General features: G+C 56.6%; 2 protein-coding genes across 9 annotated transcripts in view; both read right to left on the reverse strand.

Annotated features, from left to right (window-relative positions):
* The window catches only part of KIF25 (kinesin family member 25), a 47626-nt gene extending 35600 nt beyond the window's left edge, over window positions 1–12026 (reverse strand). The window contains exons 1-4 of the mRNA XM_075554206.1: window positions 11967–12026; window positions 5198–5263; window positions 3208–3333; window positions 1–113 (exon numbers count right to left, since the gene is read on the reverse strand). The exon at window positions 1–113 is cut by the window's left edge and continues 26 nt beyond it. Coding sequence (XP_075410321.1) covers window positions 1–113; window positions 3208–3333; window positions 5198–5263; window positions 11967–12026 — 365 coding nt within the window. The remainder of the gene's footprint in view (window positions 114–3207; window positions 3334–5197; window positions 5264–11966) is intronic.
* Window positions 12027–12390: 364 nt separating this feature from the next.
* Window positions 12391–17385, reverse strand: part of AFDN (afadin, adherens junction formation factor) — a 99942-nt gene continuing 94947 nt past the window's right edge. For 7 of the 8 annotated variants that reach the window (XM_075554269.1, XM_075554267.1, XM_075554270.1 and 4 more), the window contains 3 exons: window positions 17071–17359; window positions 15003–15087; window positions 12391–14051 (listed from right to left, as the gene is read on the reverse strand). In XM_075554269.1, the coding sequence (XP_075410384.1) occupies window positions 13898–14051; window positions 15003–15087; window positions 17071–17359 (528 nt within the window). In that variant the 3' untranslated portion in view covers window positions 12391–13897. Of the gene's footprint in view, window positions 14052–15002; window positions 15088–16869; window positions 17360–17385 lie in introns of all 8 variants that reach the window. The other variant, XM_075554262.1, reaches the window with a different exon arrangement.

Here is a 17385-nt window from a genome sequence, read left to right on the forward strand (position 1 = left end):
GAGCTGTGGGCAGCGGTCATTGCCTCAGAAGCCCAGTCCTGGGCCTGAGCCTGCAGATCCTTCAGCATCGCCAGAGATGTGGAGCGGAGCTCCCCCAGGTCTTGCTTCAGTTTCTGTAGCACGAGACAGAGGGGGGGGGCAGCCCCATGAGCTGTCATCACTGTTGACATCCTATCTGGAGGTGACGGGTCCTGTGGTCCTGGTCCCTGAGATGAGACCACGGGGGAGACTGAAGGGCAGGGTTAAGCAGACCAACAAGCCCCCACCAGGGACTGAATGTTGGCTGTGCCTGGTCACGTACCCAGCCGTGTGACCCTGGAGGACAGTTAGAAGGAGGTGGGACCTGCCCTCTGTGTTTGCTTCATGCGCCCCACGATTGTTGTCAGCACGACCCTACTATAATACGCTCCAGAAAACCAAACCATGGTCCTGCTGCTCATGCAATCTATCACCACACTTCTCAAGACACCTGACCACAGCCAACCACTTCAGCTTCTGTAAAACGAGGACACAGCCTCACACCTACCACCAGGACCCACACCAGCACACACCCCAGGACACACACCAGTACACACAGCAGCACACACACATGAGTACACACACACCAGCACCCAGGTCCTGGCACACTGGGCCCTCAGACAGGGTTCCACGCATGCACAGACATAGGCCTGCCTCCAGAAGCCACGCCCCCCACCTGGGCTGCTGTGGGTGCCCCCTTGCATGCTCATGTGCCGCAGGCACTGAAAGCATGTAAGGACAGGAGACCCGGCTTGCCAGTTCTACAGGGGTGGTCTCTGCCCCTGGAACACCCTCTCGTTCACCGGGGACACAGAGTGGAGCCAGCACCAGACCACCTTCTGGGCTCTGCCTGCCAGCTCAAGGCGAAAGAAATGCCTTTTCTGGAGAAAACCCAACGTCAAGTCCACGGCTACACTCTCCATTCTGACACACAGTAGGGTTCCTGACGCTGATGCAGACCACCTCAGCCCTCTCCCTCTGAGCGGCTGCTGGAACTCTAGGTACAGTAAGGAGTCAGGTGTTTAGAAAGCTCGGGGCGCTGTACAGCCAACACACACAAGCCTGTAGGTAACGCACAGGCCCCTTCAAAGTGCTGGAAGCAAGACTGTCACTGTGAGGGCCAGGGGGACTGATGAGGCCATGTTGCCCGTGTGCCAGGCAGGTTGGGGCACTGGATAAGGAAGGTCGAGTCACAGTGCTGGCCAGGAATCCCGAGTGCCGTGGGCCACCAAGAAGACAGATAGGTCAGTCTTGAAGAAATGTAGGCAGAACGCTGCTTCGGACATGGCACAGCAAGACTGTGTCTCACGTACTTGGGATGCGTCGTCAGGAGAGGCCAGTCCCTGGGGAAGGACGTCATGCTTGGGGAAGTGGAGGGGCAGCAAAAAACAGGAAGGCCCTCGAGGTGATGGACGGACACCGTGGGCTTGGGCAGAGGGACGCGTGTGAGCACGGCGCCGGCCGGGCTGCATGCCTTGGGCACAGGGTCCCTAGAAAATGGAACTGACTTGATGGTTCCTGACAACACCAACTTGTCATGCCACCCCCCCCCCACCCCCCATGAAATGATGTCCTGGTACTCCTGTTTGCAAGGCAGGACACCTGCCGGACCCCAGGAACTAACTCCTTGATTCTGTGTACCAAGCACAGAAGCCACCAAGTCTCAGCTGACCCCAAGCGTCCCCCCACCCCCCATCCTCGGTTCCTTCCACGGGTGGTCTGTGCCCACAAAAGGTGGGCGCTTTACTCCCACGTGTCCGAGCAACATCTTGATAAGGCATCAGGCTGTGTTGCGTGAGAGCCTCTCTGGGCGCTGGGATGCAGACAAAGTAGCATGGGTCATTCAGAGGTGGGCTGTGTTTCCTCAGCTGGAAGAGAACTTCAAAACCCATTCTTTAGAAATCTGTTCCAAGGAAACTCACGTCATTCATGCAAAGAAAGGGAGGAAGCTCTCCAAAGAGAGCTCGGACTAAGTCCGTCCACAGATGGCGTCTTCATTGTTACTTAACGAGCACAACACAAGGTAAAGCCATGTCCTTAGTCCAGGTGTAGAAACAGCCCCTGGGGGGCCACCTTGGAGAACTGCCAAGCAAACAGCTCTGAGTGAGCAATTCCCCCCACCCCCCACCCGCCCGCCCCGTGGCTCTCTGGGAGCCGCTCCGGAGGCAGGAATGGAGCTGCAGGGGGAGGTGACAGAATGGCGCTGTCCAGGCGGCTCTGACCCCCAGTGACCTTCATGCACAACAGAGCGTAGCCCGGCCTGGAGCCATCCTCACCAGTGTCCCTGTGTCCCTCTGCCTGCGTCCCTGGTCGCAGCCACCAGGTCCGTCCGTCTCCCGGCCCCCGCCCCTCCACTTCCCCAAGCACAATGTCCTTCCCCAGAGACTGGCCTCTCCTGACAATGTGTCCAAAGTTCGTGAGACACAGTCTTGACACCCTTGACTCTAAGGAGCATTTCTGACTGTACTTCTCCAGGACAGAGGGCTTTGCCTTTTCAGCCACCCCAGAACTTCCAACGTTCTCCAGCTCCGAAGTCTGAATGCGGCCATTCTTCTCGGGTCTTCCTCATCCAATCTCCAACCGCCACACACATCTGAGGTGCCAGGGAATGCCCTACTGGGGCCCCGCGCATCCCAGTCCACATGACCATGATGTCTCTGCCCCCCAGCACTGTGGGGAGCCCCAGGGGCCCACGTGGTGTCTGCTTCTGCCCCCTCACCTGTGGACTGGGCCTGCCTGCAGGAAGGAGCTCTTCCAGAGCTCTGGGACAGGGCCCCCTCCACCACAGGCACTAGGGACCCCAGGGTTAGCAAGAAAGGGAACTCAGGGTGGGGCCGGGCTGCCCTGGGGTCCCAGGTTTCACAGGTCCTCTGGCCACTTGCCGTCAGCTCCTTTCCGTGGGTCAGTTTTGTTTGCCGTCTCTGGCTGGGAGCTGTGGTGTGGCCCTGGGCCAGGAGTCGGGGTGCAGTGCCTCCGCACCCGCTGTTTCAGAGAATCAGGTGGCCATCTGCTTGTCTAAGCCTCTGTGACTTGGGTTCCCAGGCAGGTCTCCCGCTCACCTGCAGACCCCTCCCCAGAAGGAAGCCCACCCACAGGTGAGCGTGACAATGGGGGTTACTTCATCCTCTCTGCAGATGCCAGGTCTTTGAGCCTGATGGGGGAGGGGAGGGCTGTCTGACTGGCCCTTACCTGGATGGTGCTGGAGAGCTGGACACAAACGGGCTGCATCCCTCTCGGCAGAGCCGGCTGTGCATGACCCGGGGCGGGCAGCTCTGTGTCAGCATTGTGCCGCTTCCACCTCACCATCTCCCGGCACTGTGGGGACAGATGGGGACAGGTGAGGGCTGGGCCCTGCTCGGAGCTACCCAGCTAGCTGGTGGCTGCAGCTGGGTCGGGTTATGAGAGGGGGCTGTGGTCTGGATCTGAGCCCTGGTGGTGTGTGAGGGTACCAGCCGCGTGGCTGAGTGGAAGCTGCCCAGGCAGTAGGGCAAACATCACCCGGGGACGCAGGGAGCAGAGAGAGGGTGCTGGCGGACCAGGAAGGGGCTTCCCCAGACACTGCCAAAATCGGGGCCTGAGCGCCCGTTTGGCTCCGCTGGGACAAAGCCCAAGAAGGAGCCCATGTTCATGGCAGCGTGGCAATAGCATCCCTAGGAGGCTGGCTCCGGGGGCTGCGTGCCCGGGTCTGGTGCAGCTGTGCGGATCTACAGAGTGGGAAGGGCACCCTCTGAAGGAGCTCGCCCTGGGCCGGGCCTCGGCTGCCTTCACCTGGAGTCCAACCCCCTGAGGAGACGGCCCGAGACTGAGGACTGGTGGGAGCCGGGGCCCGCCCTCCTCTCCATGTATCTCTCTCTCTCTCTTTGTGTCTCTGTTTCTCTCTTCCTCCCTCTGTCCGTGTCTCTGCCTCTCTCCCTTCATCTCTCTGTCTCTGGATCTCTCTCCCTGTGTCTCTGCCTCTCTCCATGTTTCTGTCTCTCTCTCCTTGCCTCTCTCTGTGTGTCTCTGTGTCTCTACCTCTCTCTCTTGGTCTCCCTCCCTGGCTTGTGGCTGCCTCACTCCAGTCTCTGCCTAGCTTCACATGGTCAGCATGTGTACATGTGTGTTGTGTATGACTGTGTGTTGGTATGTACATGTGTGTCTGTGAGTAGGTGTAGGTGTGTGCATGAGTGAAGTGTGCATGTGTACATATGAGTGTGTATAAGTGTGTGGTGCATATGTGCGAGTGTCTATGTATCTGTGCATGTGTGCTATGTTGTGTACTGTGTCGGTGTGGGACATGTATAACATTGTGCTCACATGTGAGTGCATATGTGTGATGTGTTATGTATTGCGTCTGTGGGACATGTGTAACACTGTGCTTACATGTGAGTGCACGTGTGTGCTGGTGTCAGTGTGTGTGGGCGTGTGGTCTAAGTGCAGGTGTGTGAGTCCGTGTGCTGCACGTGTGTGTGCACGTGTGTGAGTGTGCATCTGTGTGAAACCCCACTGCCTGCCTGCCTCTGGAAGTGCACTGTGCTCCTCCAGGTCCGCCGCCCCCGCCTGTCCTCAAGCACTCTCCAAACCAGGTGGAGTTTGCAGCTGTTGAGGGATTCAGACTGTGGTGTGGTTTGGAGCGTCCTGGTGGTGTCGCGGCTATGCATTGAGCTGCTGATCAAGGCCAGTGGTTTGAATCCACCAGAGGCTGAGAGAAAATGAGGGGGCTTCCTGCTCCCATCACACGTTCCAGCCCCCGGTGCTCCCTAGGGTCAGAGCGAGTGGAGAGGGAGAGGTGGTCTGGGGTTGCTGTCCACCCCGCCGCGGGCGGCCATGGCAGGCCGGAGTCCACAACCTCCGTTTAGCCTCCCTCCGTTTAGCCTCCCTACCGAGTTGGCTTTCCTGCGGGCGGGGCTGGGAGCAGGGCAGACTGGCAGGTGGGCAAGCGGACAGAGACCCATGGCTCAAGGGCTCCTTTCCAGGTGGACAGGAGAGCCGCTGCCTGGGGTGGGGTGTAGGAATCACATCTCACAGGCTCCCCGCTTGGTGGGTGGTGGTGAGGGGTCGGACTGGGCAACCCCACCCTTGCAGGGACTGGAGCCGGGTGTGTATGCTGCACCTCAGCACCGCGGGCCTGGGGGCCAAGGCGCTGCTCTTTCAGTGTGTGCAAGCACAGCAGAGGAACAAGGGCCTGAGGGAGGGTTACCTCTGCCAGCTTCAGGTGGAGAAGGGCGTTTTCTGTCTCCAGTTCTGTGATTCTTTCTTCTTTGACCTGCAGCCAAAGCCCCGGAAAGGAGATGGGGTCAGCCGTACTTCCAGACCTCAGACCACCAGCCCTCAAATCTACCCCCAAGGACACAGCCGTAGCGGCCGACTGGTGCCAGGTCTTGTCAGACACCTTTCCTCAGGTCCACAATTCGCACAGGGCCCCGAGGCTGGTAGCACAGACTAGAGGTGGGACAATAGCTTCCCATGAAACTCCAGAGGGGGTGGTGGTGGTGTTGGCAATTGTATAGGTGGGCACTCTGTCCCATGGGTCACGAACGGGTTGAAACATTCCCATTCGCTTCACTGCGAGGCTGAAGTGAGACCATGATGACTCGTGGTAGCAGCCCACTGGCTACTGAAATCACTACTGATTTCAGACCAGCTCCTCAGCAGAGGCCAGTGGGCTGCTCAGACCCTTCCGGGGGAGGAGTGGTGTGCCTTGCCCATCCTTTCTAGGTAAGGGACCATGGTAGCACCGGGCACAGGAGCGACAAGACTGTGAGCCCTTTTATTCTGGAGTTTCCTAGACCACGTGCCCCACACTGACTTTGAAGAGAGCCGTCAGGAGACAGGGACCTTCCTCGGCTCACGCTGGAGTTTCAGATCTTCACCCTCGTACAGGGGCAGGCCCGTGCTTGCAGCTGCCCTGACCACTGACCCTCCAGGAAACTTTCGTGTCCTCGGAGGCCTGGCAGGTGCGGGGTGTCAGCATGTTTGCAGGGGGCCTGTCCACTGTGCACCATGCAGTACACAGTGCATCACGGTACACAGCCTGAGCTGCAAGGCCTCGCAGTGCACCCCCAGACACAGACACGGCTGGGGAAACAGCTTGATGGCAGGGTGCCCGAGCCACCTGCCCCATCACTGTCCCAGGGTAAGGCGGTGACTAATGCTGGGGGATATCACTTTTAGCGTTCAGGTCTTATACTTCTTTGGGCTAAGGGCATTCCTAAACAGTTTGTTCTTGCTGAGGCTATTGTAAAATGGGACAGTTTTAAAATTTCATTTCAGCGTGTTTGTTGGTATTGTGTAAAAAACAGGACTGACCATGGGATACCGATTTTGTGTCCCGCAATCTTTCTGAGCCCCTTTTTCAGTGTTAAGGCTATTCCTTGGGCTTTTCTGTGTACAAGGTCATGTACGCAGTCCATTCCATGGTCTTGCTGATTGCCCAGACTGCCTGCCTGCTCCCGCACCAGGCTGCAGAGGCATGGTGGGCACAAACAGGCTCGCCTCGCTTTTGAGCTTAGAGGGAAACATCCACCCTAACCACACGAAGCCTGAGGTGTGCTGTGGGGTTTTGTGCACATTCTGTATCAAGTTGAAGACGCTCCCCCTTGTTCCTACTTACTTGCGTGCTTTTATCATGAGAAGTATTAGTTTAGTCAGATGCCTTTTCTGGGCCCATTTGGAGAATCATGTGACTCCTGGCCTTTATTCTATTGGAATGGTGTACCGCAGTAACTGATTTCTGTTTTTAATATTAAACTAACCTTGCATTCTTGAAAGGAATGCCACTTGAGCATGGTGGACAATCCTGTTGGTAGGGGTCTGGGTTGCCTCGCTAGTGTTTTGTAGACAACCTGCATCTATATTCCATTCCAACAATGTTGATGTGAAATTTTGAAGTCAGCATAATACTGACCCTCACAGACTGAATTAGCATGTTAGAAAGTGTTTTCTCTCTCAACCTATTCAAACCTTCTTGTGCATAGTTCGAAGTCTGTGAAGGATTTGTGTTAACCCTTCGTTGGGCATTTGGTAGACGTCACCAGCAAAACCATCGCTTAAAGTACTTCCATCTCTTTACTTGTTATAGTTCTGCTTTCAGTTTCTCCTTCACCACTTCATTTACGCTGTCCAGTTGTTTATAGTGTGTTCTCAGGATCCTTTTTATTTTTAAATTTATTTTTAAACGTTTTATTAGGGGCTCATACAACTCTTATCACAATCCATACATACATCAATTGTATAAAAGCACATCTGTACATTCTTTGCCCTCATCATTTTCAAAGCATTTGCTCTCCACTTAAGCCCCTGGCATCAGGTCCTCTTTTTTCCCCCTCCCTCCCCACTCCCCCATCCCTTATGAGCCCTTGATAATTTATAAATTACTTTGTCATATCTTGCCCTGTCCGACGTCTCCCTTCACCCCCTTTTCTGTTGTCCATCCCCCAGGGAGGAGGTCACATGTAGATCCTTGTCATCAGTTCCCTCTTTCCAACCCACCCTCTCTCTACCCTCCCAGTATCGCCACTCACATCCGTGGTCCTGAAGGGGTCATCCGCCCTGGATTCCGTGCCTCCAGCTCCTATCTTCACCAGTGTACATCCTCTGGTCTATCCAGACTTGCAAGGTAGAATGAGGATCATGATAGTTGGGGGTGGTGGGGAGGAAGCATTTAGAAACTGGAGGAAAGCTGTATTCTTCATCGGTGCTACATCGCAACCTGACTGATTCATCTCCTTTCTTAGACCCCTCTGTGAGGGGATCTCCAGTGGCCGACAAATGGGCTTTGGGTCTCCACTCTGCACTCCCCCCTTCATTCACTATGGTATGATTTCTGTTGTTGTTCTGATGATGCCTTATACCTGATCCCTTCGACACCTCGTGATCGCACAGGCTGGTGTGCTTCTTCCATGTGGGCTTTGTTGTTTCTGAGCTAGATGGCCGCTTGTTTACCTTCAAGCCTTTAAGACCCCAGACACTATCTCTTTTGATAGCCCGGCACCATCAGCTTTCTTCACATTTGCTTATGCACCTGTTTGATCACTGAGGAGTGATCGTATCATGGAGGTGTGCACCCAATGATATGATTTTTTGTTTTTTGATGCCTGATAACTGATCCCTTCGGAACCACGTGATCACACAGGCTGATGTGTTCTTCCATGTGGGCTTTGTCCTTCTGCCACCTTAATACTAGATCTATAAATATAGGCACATACATCTATTTCCCCATCCTCATATATAAATACATTTGCATATGTACATGTCTTTATCTAGACCTCTATAAATGCCCTTTGCCTTCCAGCTCTTTCTTCTATTTCCTTTGACTTTCCTCTATTTCCCTTGACTTTCCTCCTGTCCCACTATCATGCTCCGTCCCCACCTGGGTTTCAGCAATTCCTCTTGCTTACATTACCCTTGATCGTGACCTACCAGGCCCCCCACACCCACCTCACCGCCAATTTGGATCACTTGTTGTTCCCTTGTCCCTGAGTTTAACACCACTTCCTTACCACCCACCCACCCCACCCCCACGCTATTATCTTTTGATAGACGGGCACCATCAGCTTTCTTCACATTTGCTTATGCACCCGTTTGTCCTCAGTGATCCTATCATGGAGGTGTGCACCCAATGATATGATCCTTTTTATTTTTATAAAGTCTTTTGTTCCCGTTTCATCATTCTTTCTTTCAAGATGGCCAGTTTCCATTGATCTTTTCAAGGAACCCTGTCTGGCATTGTTCACTGTTCCTATTGTTTTGTATCCCTTCTTTTATTCTTCCTGCTCTAATCTATGACTCCCCTGCTCTTTCTGCTCAGGGCGTAGCTTGAGGGTCTTGGCCCGGTGTCTCAGAATGGGAGGTTGCTATTGCTGTTAGATGAAGAGTCAGCTCTGACTCATATCGACCTCGTGCCCAGTGCTAACTGGGAAGTTGGTGGTTTGAGCCCATGAGAAGCCCGGTGATTGGCTCCCGAGAGCCTATGGAGCATGGCTGCCCTGACACACATGGGGCTGCCCCTCTTGCCACCTGGCAGTGCTGCTGGCGGCAGTTAATTGTGATGCTCACAGCCTGCAAATCCACCCCAACTCAGAGTGACCCCAGGACAGAGTGGATCGCCCCAGGGTGCTGCCGAGACCGTCAATCTTAATGGAGGCAGACTGCCTCAGCTTTCTCCTGCAGAGTAGCCGGTGGTCTTGAACAGCTGGCCTTGTGGCTAGCAGCCCAATGTGTAACCCCCTACACCACCACACTCCTTTGGACACCGTCTGCACCCTGCAGTGGCCTTGCAGTTTCTGCTGCGGTTGGGTGGGGTGTCTTCTCTTACGGACTGTTCTCCCCTTGGGGGATGTCCAAGGCAGGACTCCTGGTCTTTGCAGAATTGCTGTCCCACTCTGAAAGCTTTGACCTCGGCTGAACTGTGGGGAGGGTAAACGGGATGCCCAGATGTAGGACCTGGTGGGTGTTGGGGGGGTGGGGGTTGGATGGAGGGAGACCTCTAGCCAGACACACTAACCAGGAATCTAGCCTCTGCTCCATGTCTGAAGGGGGTTCATGAGATCAAGGATCCCCTAAGGGGAAAGCTGGGGAGAGGGAGCCCTCTTCTCGATCCCATTTGCTGCACTCTGGCTGGGGTGATGGGTGGGAACAGACCAGAGACCCTCCCGTTCTTAGCAAGGTTTATTGAGATGAACCAGCACCTCTTCCCTTGCTGAGCCCATCTAGACATCCAGAGAAGACCCCAGCTCCCGGGGGTGCATTCTGGGTCTTGGGCTGCTCATCAAAGGGTGGGCAGTTTGGACCCACCAGCTGCTCTGGGGAAAACGCGGTGGCATCTGCGTGCCTCCGTGGTGGCGGCTGGCCGCAGGTTCCCGTGGGGCAACCCTGCTCTGTTCTACAGGGTTGGAATTGGAACTGACCTGATGGCAGCGGCAGCGGCGGCACCTTTGGGTTTTGGGCCAGTGGAACGTCTCATGCTGCTGCCTGGCAGCAGCCCCCGCAATTGGCCCACCATGTCCATTCTCACCTCACATCACGAGTGTCTGGTCACATGTTGCCTCCTGGTAGTCACGTGTTCCCTCCTGGCAATAGCCCTCTCCCTCTGGTCAGGCGTCTGCCCCTCACTCCTTAAAATCCTCTAAAGATCTTCACCCTCCTAAGGGCTTGAAGATAAGCAAGCGGCCATCTAGCTGAGATGCAACAAAACCCACATGTAAGAACACCAGCCTGTGGGATCACGAGGTGTCAGTCGAAAGGATCAGGTAACAGGCATCAAAGAACAAAAAATCATATCATTGTGAATGATGGGGAGTGCAGTGGAGACCCAAAGCCTATCCCCTTAAGGAAGGGTCACGGGGAGAAGAGCCAGTCAGGGTGCAGTGTAGCAACCATGAAACATACAACTTCCCTCTAGTTCCTAAATGCTTCCTCCTCCCGACTATCATGATCCCAATTCTACCTTACCAGAGGATGTACACTGGTACAGATCAGAGCTGGAAACACAGGGAATCCAGGACAGATAAACCCCTCAGGACCAACAATGAGAGCAGCAATAGCAGGAGGGGAAGGGTGTTGTGTGTGTAGAAAGGGGAACCCGTCACAATGATCTACATTTAACCTCCTCCCTGGGGACGGACAACATAAGAGTGGGTGATGGGAGTGTAAGACATGAAAAAAAATTATTTGTCAAGGGTTTGTGAAGAGGGAGGGTGGGGAAAGGAGGGGGAAATGAGGAGCTGGTACCAAGGGCTCAAGAAGAAAATTTTTTGAGAATGATGATGTACAACAAATGCACAAATATGCTTGACACAGTGGATGTATCGATTATGATGAGTTGTACGACCCCCCCCAATAAAATGATTTAAAAAAATCTTCACCCTCGAGATGGAGAGCCCCAGTACACATCCTGACTGGGCTCACTGGCCTCACCCCTGCCATCCGGCCTCTGTTGTCCCAGATGAGCATCTGGGGCCACCTGGGGGGCTGCCCCTCCTGCACCCGTGTTTTGGCCCTCGCCTGCAGCGACAGCACACACCACACAGGGATGCCTCTAGCACGCTGGCCTCTATTTCCCTTGTCAATCTTTTCTCTATCTTGATGCTGTGTACTGGTCCAGTGGTGAGGACTTGGGTCTTCTGAAGGCTGTGATCCTTGATCCCGTCAGCAAGGGCTTTACGTCCACCTCGACGATGACTTGCTCAGCACAGACTGAAATGCGCGTAGGGAGAGGGTGCCACCCTGACTGTCCCAGGCTGTCCCCTCTTCCATGTGGGCAGGGTGTGTCTCCGTCCCATGGAGACGAGCTGGGGGTGCAGTCTCCGGCCACAGTGGGTGTCAAGGCTGGCAGCTTGCACAGGCAGAGTGCTGCACGGGAAGGGGTGGGGGCCTAGACCCTGAGAGGCCGTCTCCCACATGGGCACTGGAGGAGACTAAGGATGCTGGTGCCATTAGGAAGGCCCATCTCGCTAGGCGACGGCACCTACTGCCTAGGATGCTCAGAGGGGCACAGAGAGCCCTACTCATGCTCGGGAGGGGCCCAGGGATCGACCACTCCCCCGTCTGCAGTGGGTGTACGGGCTGTGGGGGTGGTAAGGCTGGATGGTAGGACGCCATGGGGGGTTAGCTATGGTGAATGGATGCCTTTGGGGCGAGGGCAGGCTGTGTGTGGAGGGCGGGGTCTTTAGGGCTGCATGCAGTAGGGGGTCAGGCTATTGGAACAGGCCTTGTGAGGGGTTCAGGGTGTTGGGGTAATGCCATGGGAGGGCAAGCTGTGGCAGCGGGTCTGTCAGAGGGCTAGGCTTTGTGGAGAAAGCTATGGAGAAGGGCAGGACACTGGGGGATGTCATGGGGATCAAAGCCGTGGTGGTAGATGCCTTTGGGGGCTGGCTGTGTGTGGGGTTGTGACGGGGTACAGACTGGGGAGGACAGGCTGCACAGGGACAAGGCCACAGAGCCCAGGTGACACGGCAGAGCGAACTCACCCGACTACTGGAGGGCCTGGGGAACAGCAGCAGTTGCTCCCGCCAGGCCCCTGCCGCCATCCTCAACCGCGTTCCTGCGCATGGCGGCCCCGCCCCTAGAGCGTCTTGGTCCCGCCCCCAACGACTCCACCCTCAGCCTGCACGTCTAGTCCCTGACCCCTGGCGGGGGTGGGGGTGGGGGGGTGGTGGTGTCCAGGGATCTTTAGACAGCCAAACCTCCCGCCTTGCCCTGGGCTTGGTGCCCACAGTGCACCCTGCCCTCCTCCACCCACCAGACACGCCCTCATTCTGAATGCCCGTTTCCCACCGCTCAAACTGCCCTGGACAGGAGCCTGTCCAGTGAGCTCCTGCATGGAAGGTGGGGAGAGGTGGTGGAGACTGATGTTACCAATATAAACTCTGCCAGTACTATTAGGATAGCAAGTACACTTAAATACATACAAAGTTTATTAAAAATAGGCTGCGACGAAGTACAGTAGAAACAGGACCTACAGCAGTTTGGTGTTTTCCAGAATAACAGTTATGAAAAAGCACTCACACGTGTTCACATTTGACCTAACTGTCCAAAGACAACCCAACCCGCCCGGTCCCAGCTGCCCCACTCACTCCACACCTCCCTGCAGACATAGGACGGTGCTGCCGGCAGGCACAGCGGTTAAAGCGCTGGGCTGCCAATGGCAAGGTGGGTGAAGCGGTGGGAAGCCACTATCTGCCCTTGGGTGGAGCCCGGGGCAGCTGTCTGTCCTCTGGGGTCTCATTGTGGATGTGTGTGTACCCTATTTGCTGTTGGTTTCCATCTTGTTCCTGAGGAGCAACGTGGAGTCGATCCAGGTGAGTAAGCGGACCCTTCCTCGCCACTCAGGTCATGGGCCTGATGGACGAGGAGGTGACGCCACCGTGCTGCTTGGTGGAGGGTGTGACTTCTGACACATGCGTTGGTTAAGAGGGCAGCATGGTCAGAATCATGGAGACCCACATCCGGATTCGGCCGACTGGCTGTGTGCTTAGCCTAATAGCCCACCAGCCAATCCACCCGTCACCCTCAGGCAAGTCCCCTCGGTTGAAGCGATGGCCGTGGGAATAAAACAAATGACATTAAATAAGTCTACCGTACTACGAGAAATAGCTTGAACTGCCGCGAGTCACTCCTGAAAATACTATGACAACCATGTCATTGAGCCCTTGCGGTTCCCTGAAAGATTATGGATGGATGTCAATCTAGTTTGTTTCCATGTGAAGTGTCCTCCATGTGCCCCATCTTCTCAGGTCTCATGTCCCCACACGGAGCACATGGAATCCCGGACATGTGTGACACACCTCCTATCCCACCCTGGCCCCCCTCAGGGCCACCTGTGGTGTGTGTGTCCAGATAACCCGGCATTGATTACAATAATACCACCACCCCCAGACGACTCCTTGGAAACTCACTCCTCAGCCAGTACGCTGGGTGAGGCGAGCTGGCTCAGCAGGAGCTGTGGGGTGGGGTCAGCAAGGCGGCCCCTCAGGTGCACCCGCTCACACCCCCTCCTGGAGGGCAGTGACCCTTGCTGAGGAGGCCTTGCTCGGAGTCTGGGCAGTTCCTGCGAGTCTCTGACAGGCAGCTAACAGAAAGCGGTGGTTTAAAGGACAGAAAGGGGGTCTGTGACCCCCTCAGTCCTGGGGTGTGAGCAGGTGAGGGAGAGGCCATACCTCAGCACGGGCCCAGGCCTGCGCTCAGTGCACCCCAGGAAAGAAGCTAGAGAAGCAGGCATCGCCCCTGTGCCAGATGCCGGGAAAGGGGCAGTGTGCACGCACACGGTGTCCCTGGGGAGCCTGAGAAGCAAAGAAAAGCTTTGGGATCACACCCTCCCCAACTCTCCCTCAGACACAGAAACGGCCAACCACTGAGCCCCGCCCCACCCCTCCCCACGGCCACACGGCTCGGTGGTCCCTCATTTGGTGTTGAGCTCCTGCTCCAGCTCGGTGAGCTTCCTCGAAGCCTTCACTTTGTCGGACACGTCTCGGCCCTGTGAGAAGAGCCGCTGGCGCTCTCGGAAGGTCAGGTTCTCAGGGGCTCCCGATGTCCCTGGTGGATCCGTGTCGTGGCTGCACACAAGACACGGCTGTCAGAGGGGACACACCTGCCAAGCCGGGAGCATTTCACCACGGCAGCCAAGATGCAAAAACAATCCACTCGGTGTCACCGAGAACACACTCAGCCCAACACATGCACACGCAGGTTCAGCAATGGCATGTATGTGGGGCTGTAAAGGCAGCACACTCATGACCCAGGAAGCTACGTGTCTATGGTTTTGCGATGGCTCCAGGGAATATTTGGCTTAAGGATTTTCTTTAGGGCAACAGTTGCAGAAAACCTGGACTCTGCACGCCCACCCCCACCCCTTTGTGAGCAGAATCTCCCTTCTCATCTTTGTCAAAATGCTCAGCATGGCAGCGCTGGCCTCACGCTTCAGAGGCAGACCATCAACCACCTACCCCAGGTCCTCTGCCTAAGGAAGACATTTGCAAGAGACCGTTACTCTTTGTTCAATATTGCCGCCATCATTCTCATAGCTGGAATGACTGGAGCTATTCCTACCAGGGTGCTTAGTCCTCATTCGCAAAACGCTGATGACTATGAGCAAGACGGTAATTCCTGCCAGCTAACTATGGAATCGGGGTTTCAAAACAGGGAATTTTAATAACCACCCCACAGACTGAGAAGAACCCCACCAAACTCAAATCACGGGCCCAACACTCACAGACATCTCATCTCATTGGAGTGTGAGACTCTCCCATCCTGTCCACCCAAGCTCTGACAGCTCCCTGCAACACTGCTGCCCGCTGGGCATCTCCTGGGGGACTGGCCGCTGGCAGGCAGTGCTAGCCTTAGGGGTCCAGCACGACCCTGGGTGCCACGCCCATGTCTGCTCGTGACTCGGGGAATAGCAGTGAAAAGCGTCCGAGAGCTGCTCCGACGGCCTCCCACCCAGCAGTGCGTGTTCCGCTCCGGAAGGGACCGAGGGCGCCGCAGGCAGTGAGGGTCTGGCACAGTACCTCTTAGGCCAGCGCTCTCTGGGGTCCCACCCAGCATCACGCGTGCTGACAGTTGTCCCAGCAGGCCCAGGGTGTGGGCTTGGTCCTTTTCCAAGAGAGAGAGGAAATCACAGTCAGAGATGTCTCCATGTGGAACCACAGGAAGCAAGCCACTGGGTCAGTCCCTGGTGAGCATGTCAGTACCAAGATTCTGCATAGCGATACTGGGTCCCAAGCCTGAGCCAAGGACTGCGCGCTACCCCTGGGTCCAGGAAAAAGACGCAGCTCCCAGCTGGCGAGCACCCAGGCGCACCCGTTCATGGCAGCACTGAGCAGGGCCCTGCACAGCTGAACATCACCTGTAGGGTCTTTTTTGTTGGGCACTCGACCCCCCCTACCCCCACTGTGTGGCAGGGAACCAGGGCTTTCTCCTCTAGAGCTGCTGGGAGTGCTGGGGTGGGGCAGGGAGTGTTAAACTTCCCACCTTCCACTGGCAGCCAAGCACTTCACCGCTGGGCCATTAAGGCTGCTCACACAGGGCAGGCTCTAGCGTGCCCCCTTTCCCCAACTCTGGCGTCCATGCTGGGCCAGACAGGCCACAGCACTGCTGAACCACTTCTATATGAAATGCCTTTCTGACACGGGTCCATGACCATTAGGACAACCCTTGGCAAAGCCTTAGAGGCCCCGCCCATCTCGCTTGCTCAGAGAGCCTCTGCTGGATCTGCAAGCTCGGCGCCAGGGCGCTGACAGCTGCTGCCATGGGCACAGAACAACTCTGACTAGTCAGCCCTTGTTCAAACCTGCTTAGCTTCTGCGCCTCCAACCCTCCCAACTGGCCTCTTGTGGCCTACCACAAGTGCCCGGCAGAAGGAGCTGGTGTAGCCACAGTGTCCCCACCCCCCTAAACAGTAACAGCTACCCTGTGATGGGGCAGACCCAGCCAGTGCTGGGAGGGGATAAGAGCATGTGTGCCCCGAGGCACAGTCTGAGTGTGAGGGGCTGGAGGGCAGTCACCATCACAGCTGTGCTGTGCCCTCAAGACCCGGGGCACGAGCTGCACTGTGCACCCCTGACTCTGAACATGGACACCTGACAAGAACTCAGATTCCCAAGTGGTCCTCTGACGAGCTGGACCTGGAACCTTCAGCAGCCCCGCTCTGCACCAGGGTGGGCAGACAGAGCTGGGGAGGGCACACAAGGCTCCTCTTCCCTCCCCTTCTGTGCACCTGCTGTGTGCACCTGGCAGTGGCATCTGTGTGGGCATATCTCTCCCTGTAAGGAGGGAGGGCTTTGCCCGGCACGTCGGAACCCAAGGCTGTGGCCAGTGTAGACCCCACAGGCAAGGTAACAGGAGGAAGGATGGCTCAGTAAGGGTACAGGGCAGGACAGTGTCATTTTGACTCAGTTCCTGGCCCCACGAGTCTGGGCAGGTATATAGCAATGGTACTCCGGAGACCCCCCTCCCTGCAGGTCCAAGACCACGTGGTGTTCCACCTGGAGCAGGCAGCTGGATTGGTTAGAGAGCAGAGAGGCAGCATGCAGCCACAGCAGACCGGCGAGCAGAGATGGCCTCCTTAGGGCTGGGGTGAGGGATGGATGCACCCACCCAATATGAGAAGGGAGAGAAATCGGGGCAGAGCCGAGGCCAACAGTACTCTGAGTGGCATTGAGCGAGGTGATCAGAAACCCAGAGTCTGGGGAATCAGACCCCAGGGCAGTGATTGGGGGGCGGAGGTTCAGGACAGCGGGGAATCAGACCCCAGGCGTGGTGATTGGGGGGATAAGACAGTGGGGAATCAGACCCCAGGCGTGGTGATTGGGGGGACAAGACAGTGGGGAATCAGACCCCAGGGCAATGATTGGGGGCATCAGGGCTCATCTCTACCTTTAGCGATGCTGGGTTTGGGGGGCGGGGGCGGGCCTGCTCGCGGGGCAGTACTGTTGGCTTTGGCCCAGGGTGGCTGGAATGAGGTGGAAAGGAAGATGCCGTCCGAGACGGGGCGTGGTGGGCGGGCAGGCGGTGGACGAGGGGCGGCAGGGGGCAGCTCCCCGGAAGACTTCCTCATGCTGGAGTACTTATCCTGACCTGCCAGGCTGGCCTCCTCCTCCTCCTCCTCCTCCTCGTATGCCACAAACTTGGCCGTGTACAGCGTGTCGGGAGACAGAGCCTGCGTCTTGAGGTAGGAAGTGTGGCGCTGTGGTGGGGGAGGGGGTGCGCCCGGGGCGGGCGGGGGCCCGGGGGGCTGGTAGTCTTTCGGCGGTGGTGGGCGGCACAGACCCGGCTCCTCAGCCTCCAGCAGCCTCCGCTCGGCCTCCTCATGCTGGCGCCGGCGCTCGGCCTCCAGGCGGCTGTAGTAGCCCTCCTCCTGGCGCCTCTGTGGGCAGGGGGACACACATCAGC

Source organism: Tenrec ecaudatus, chromosome 7 (genome assembly GCF_050624435.1).
Source record: "Tenrec ecaudatus isolate mTenEca1 chromosome 7, mTenEca1.hap1, whole genome shotgun sequence".
NCBI lineage: Eukaryota > Metazoa > Chordata > Mammalia > Afrosoricida > Tenrecidae > Tenrec > Tenrec ecaudatus.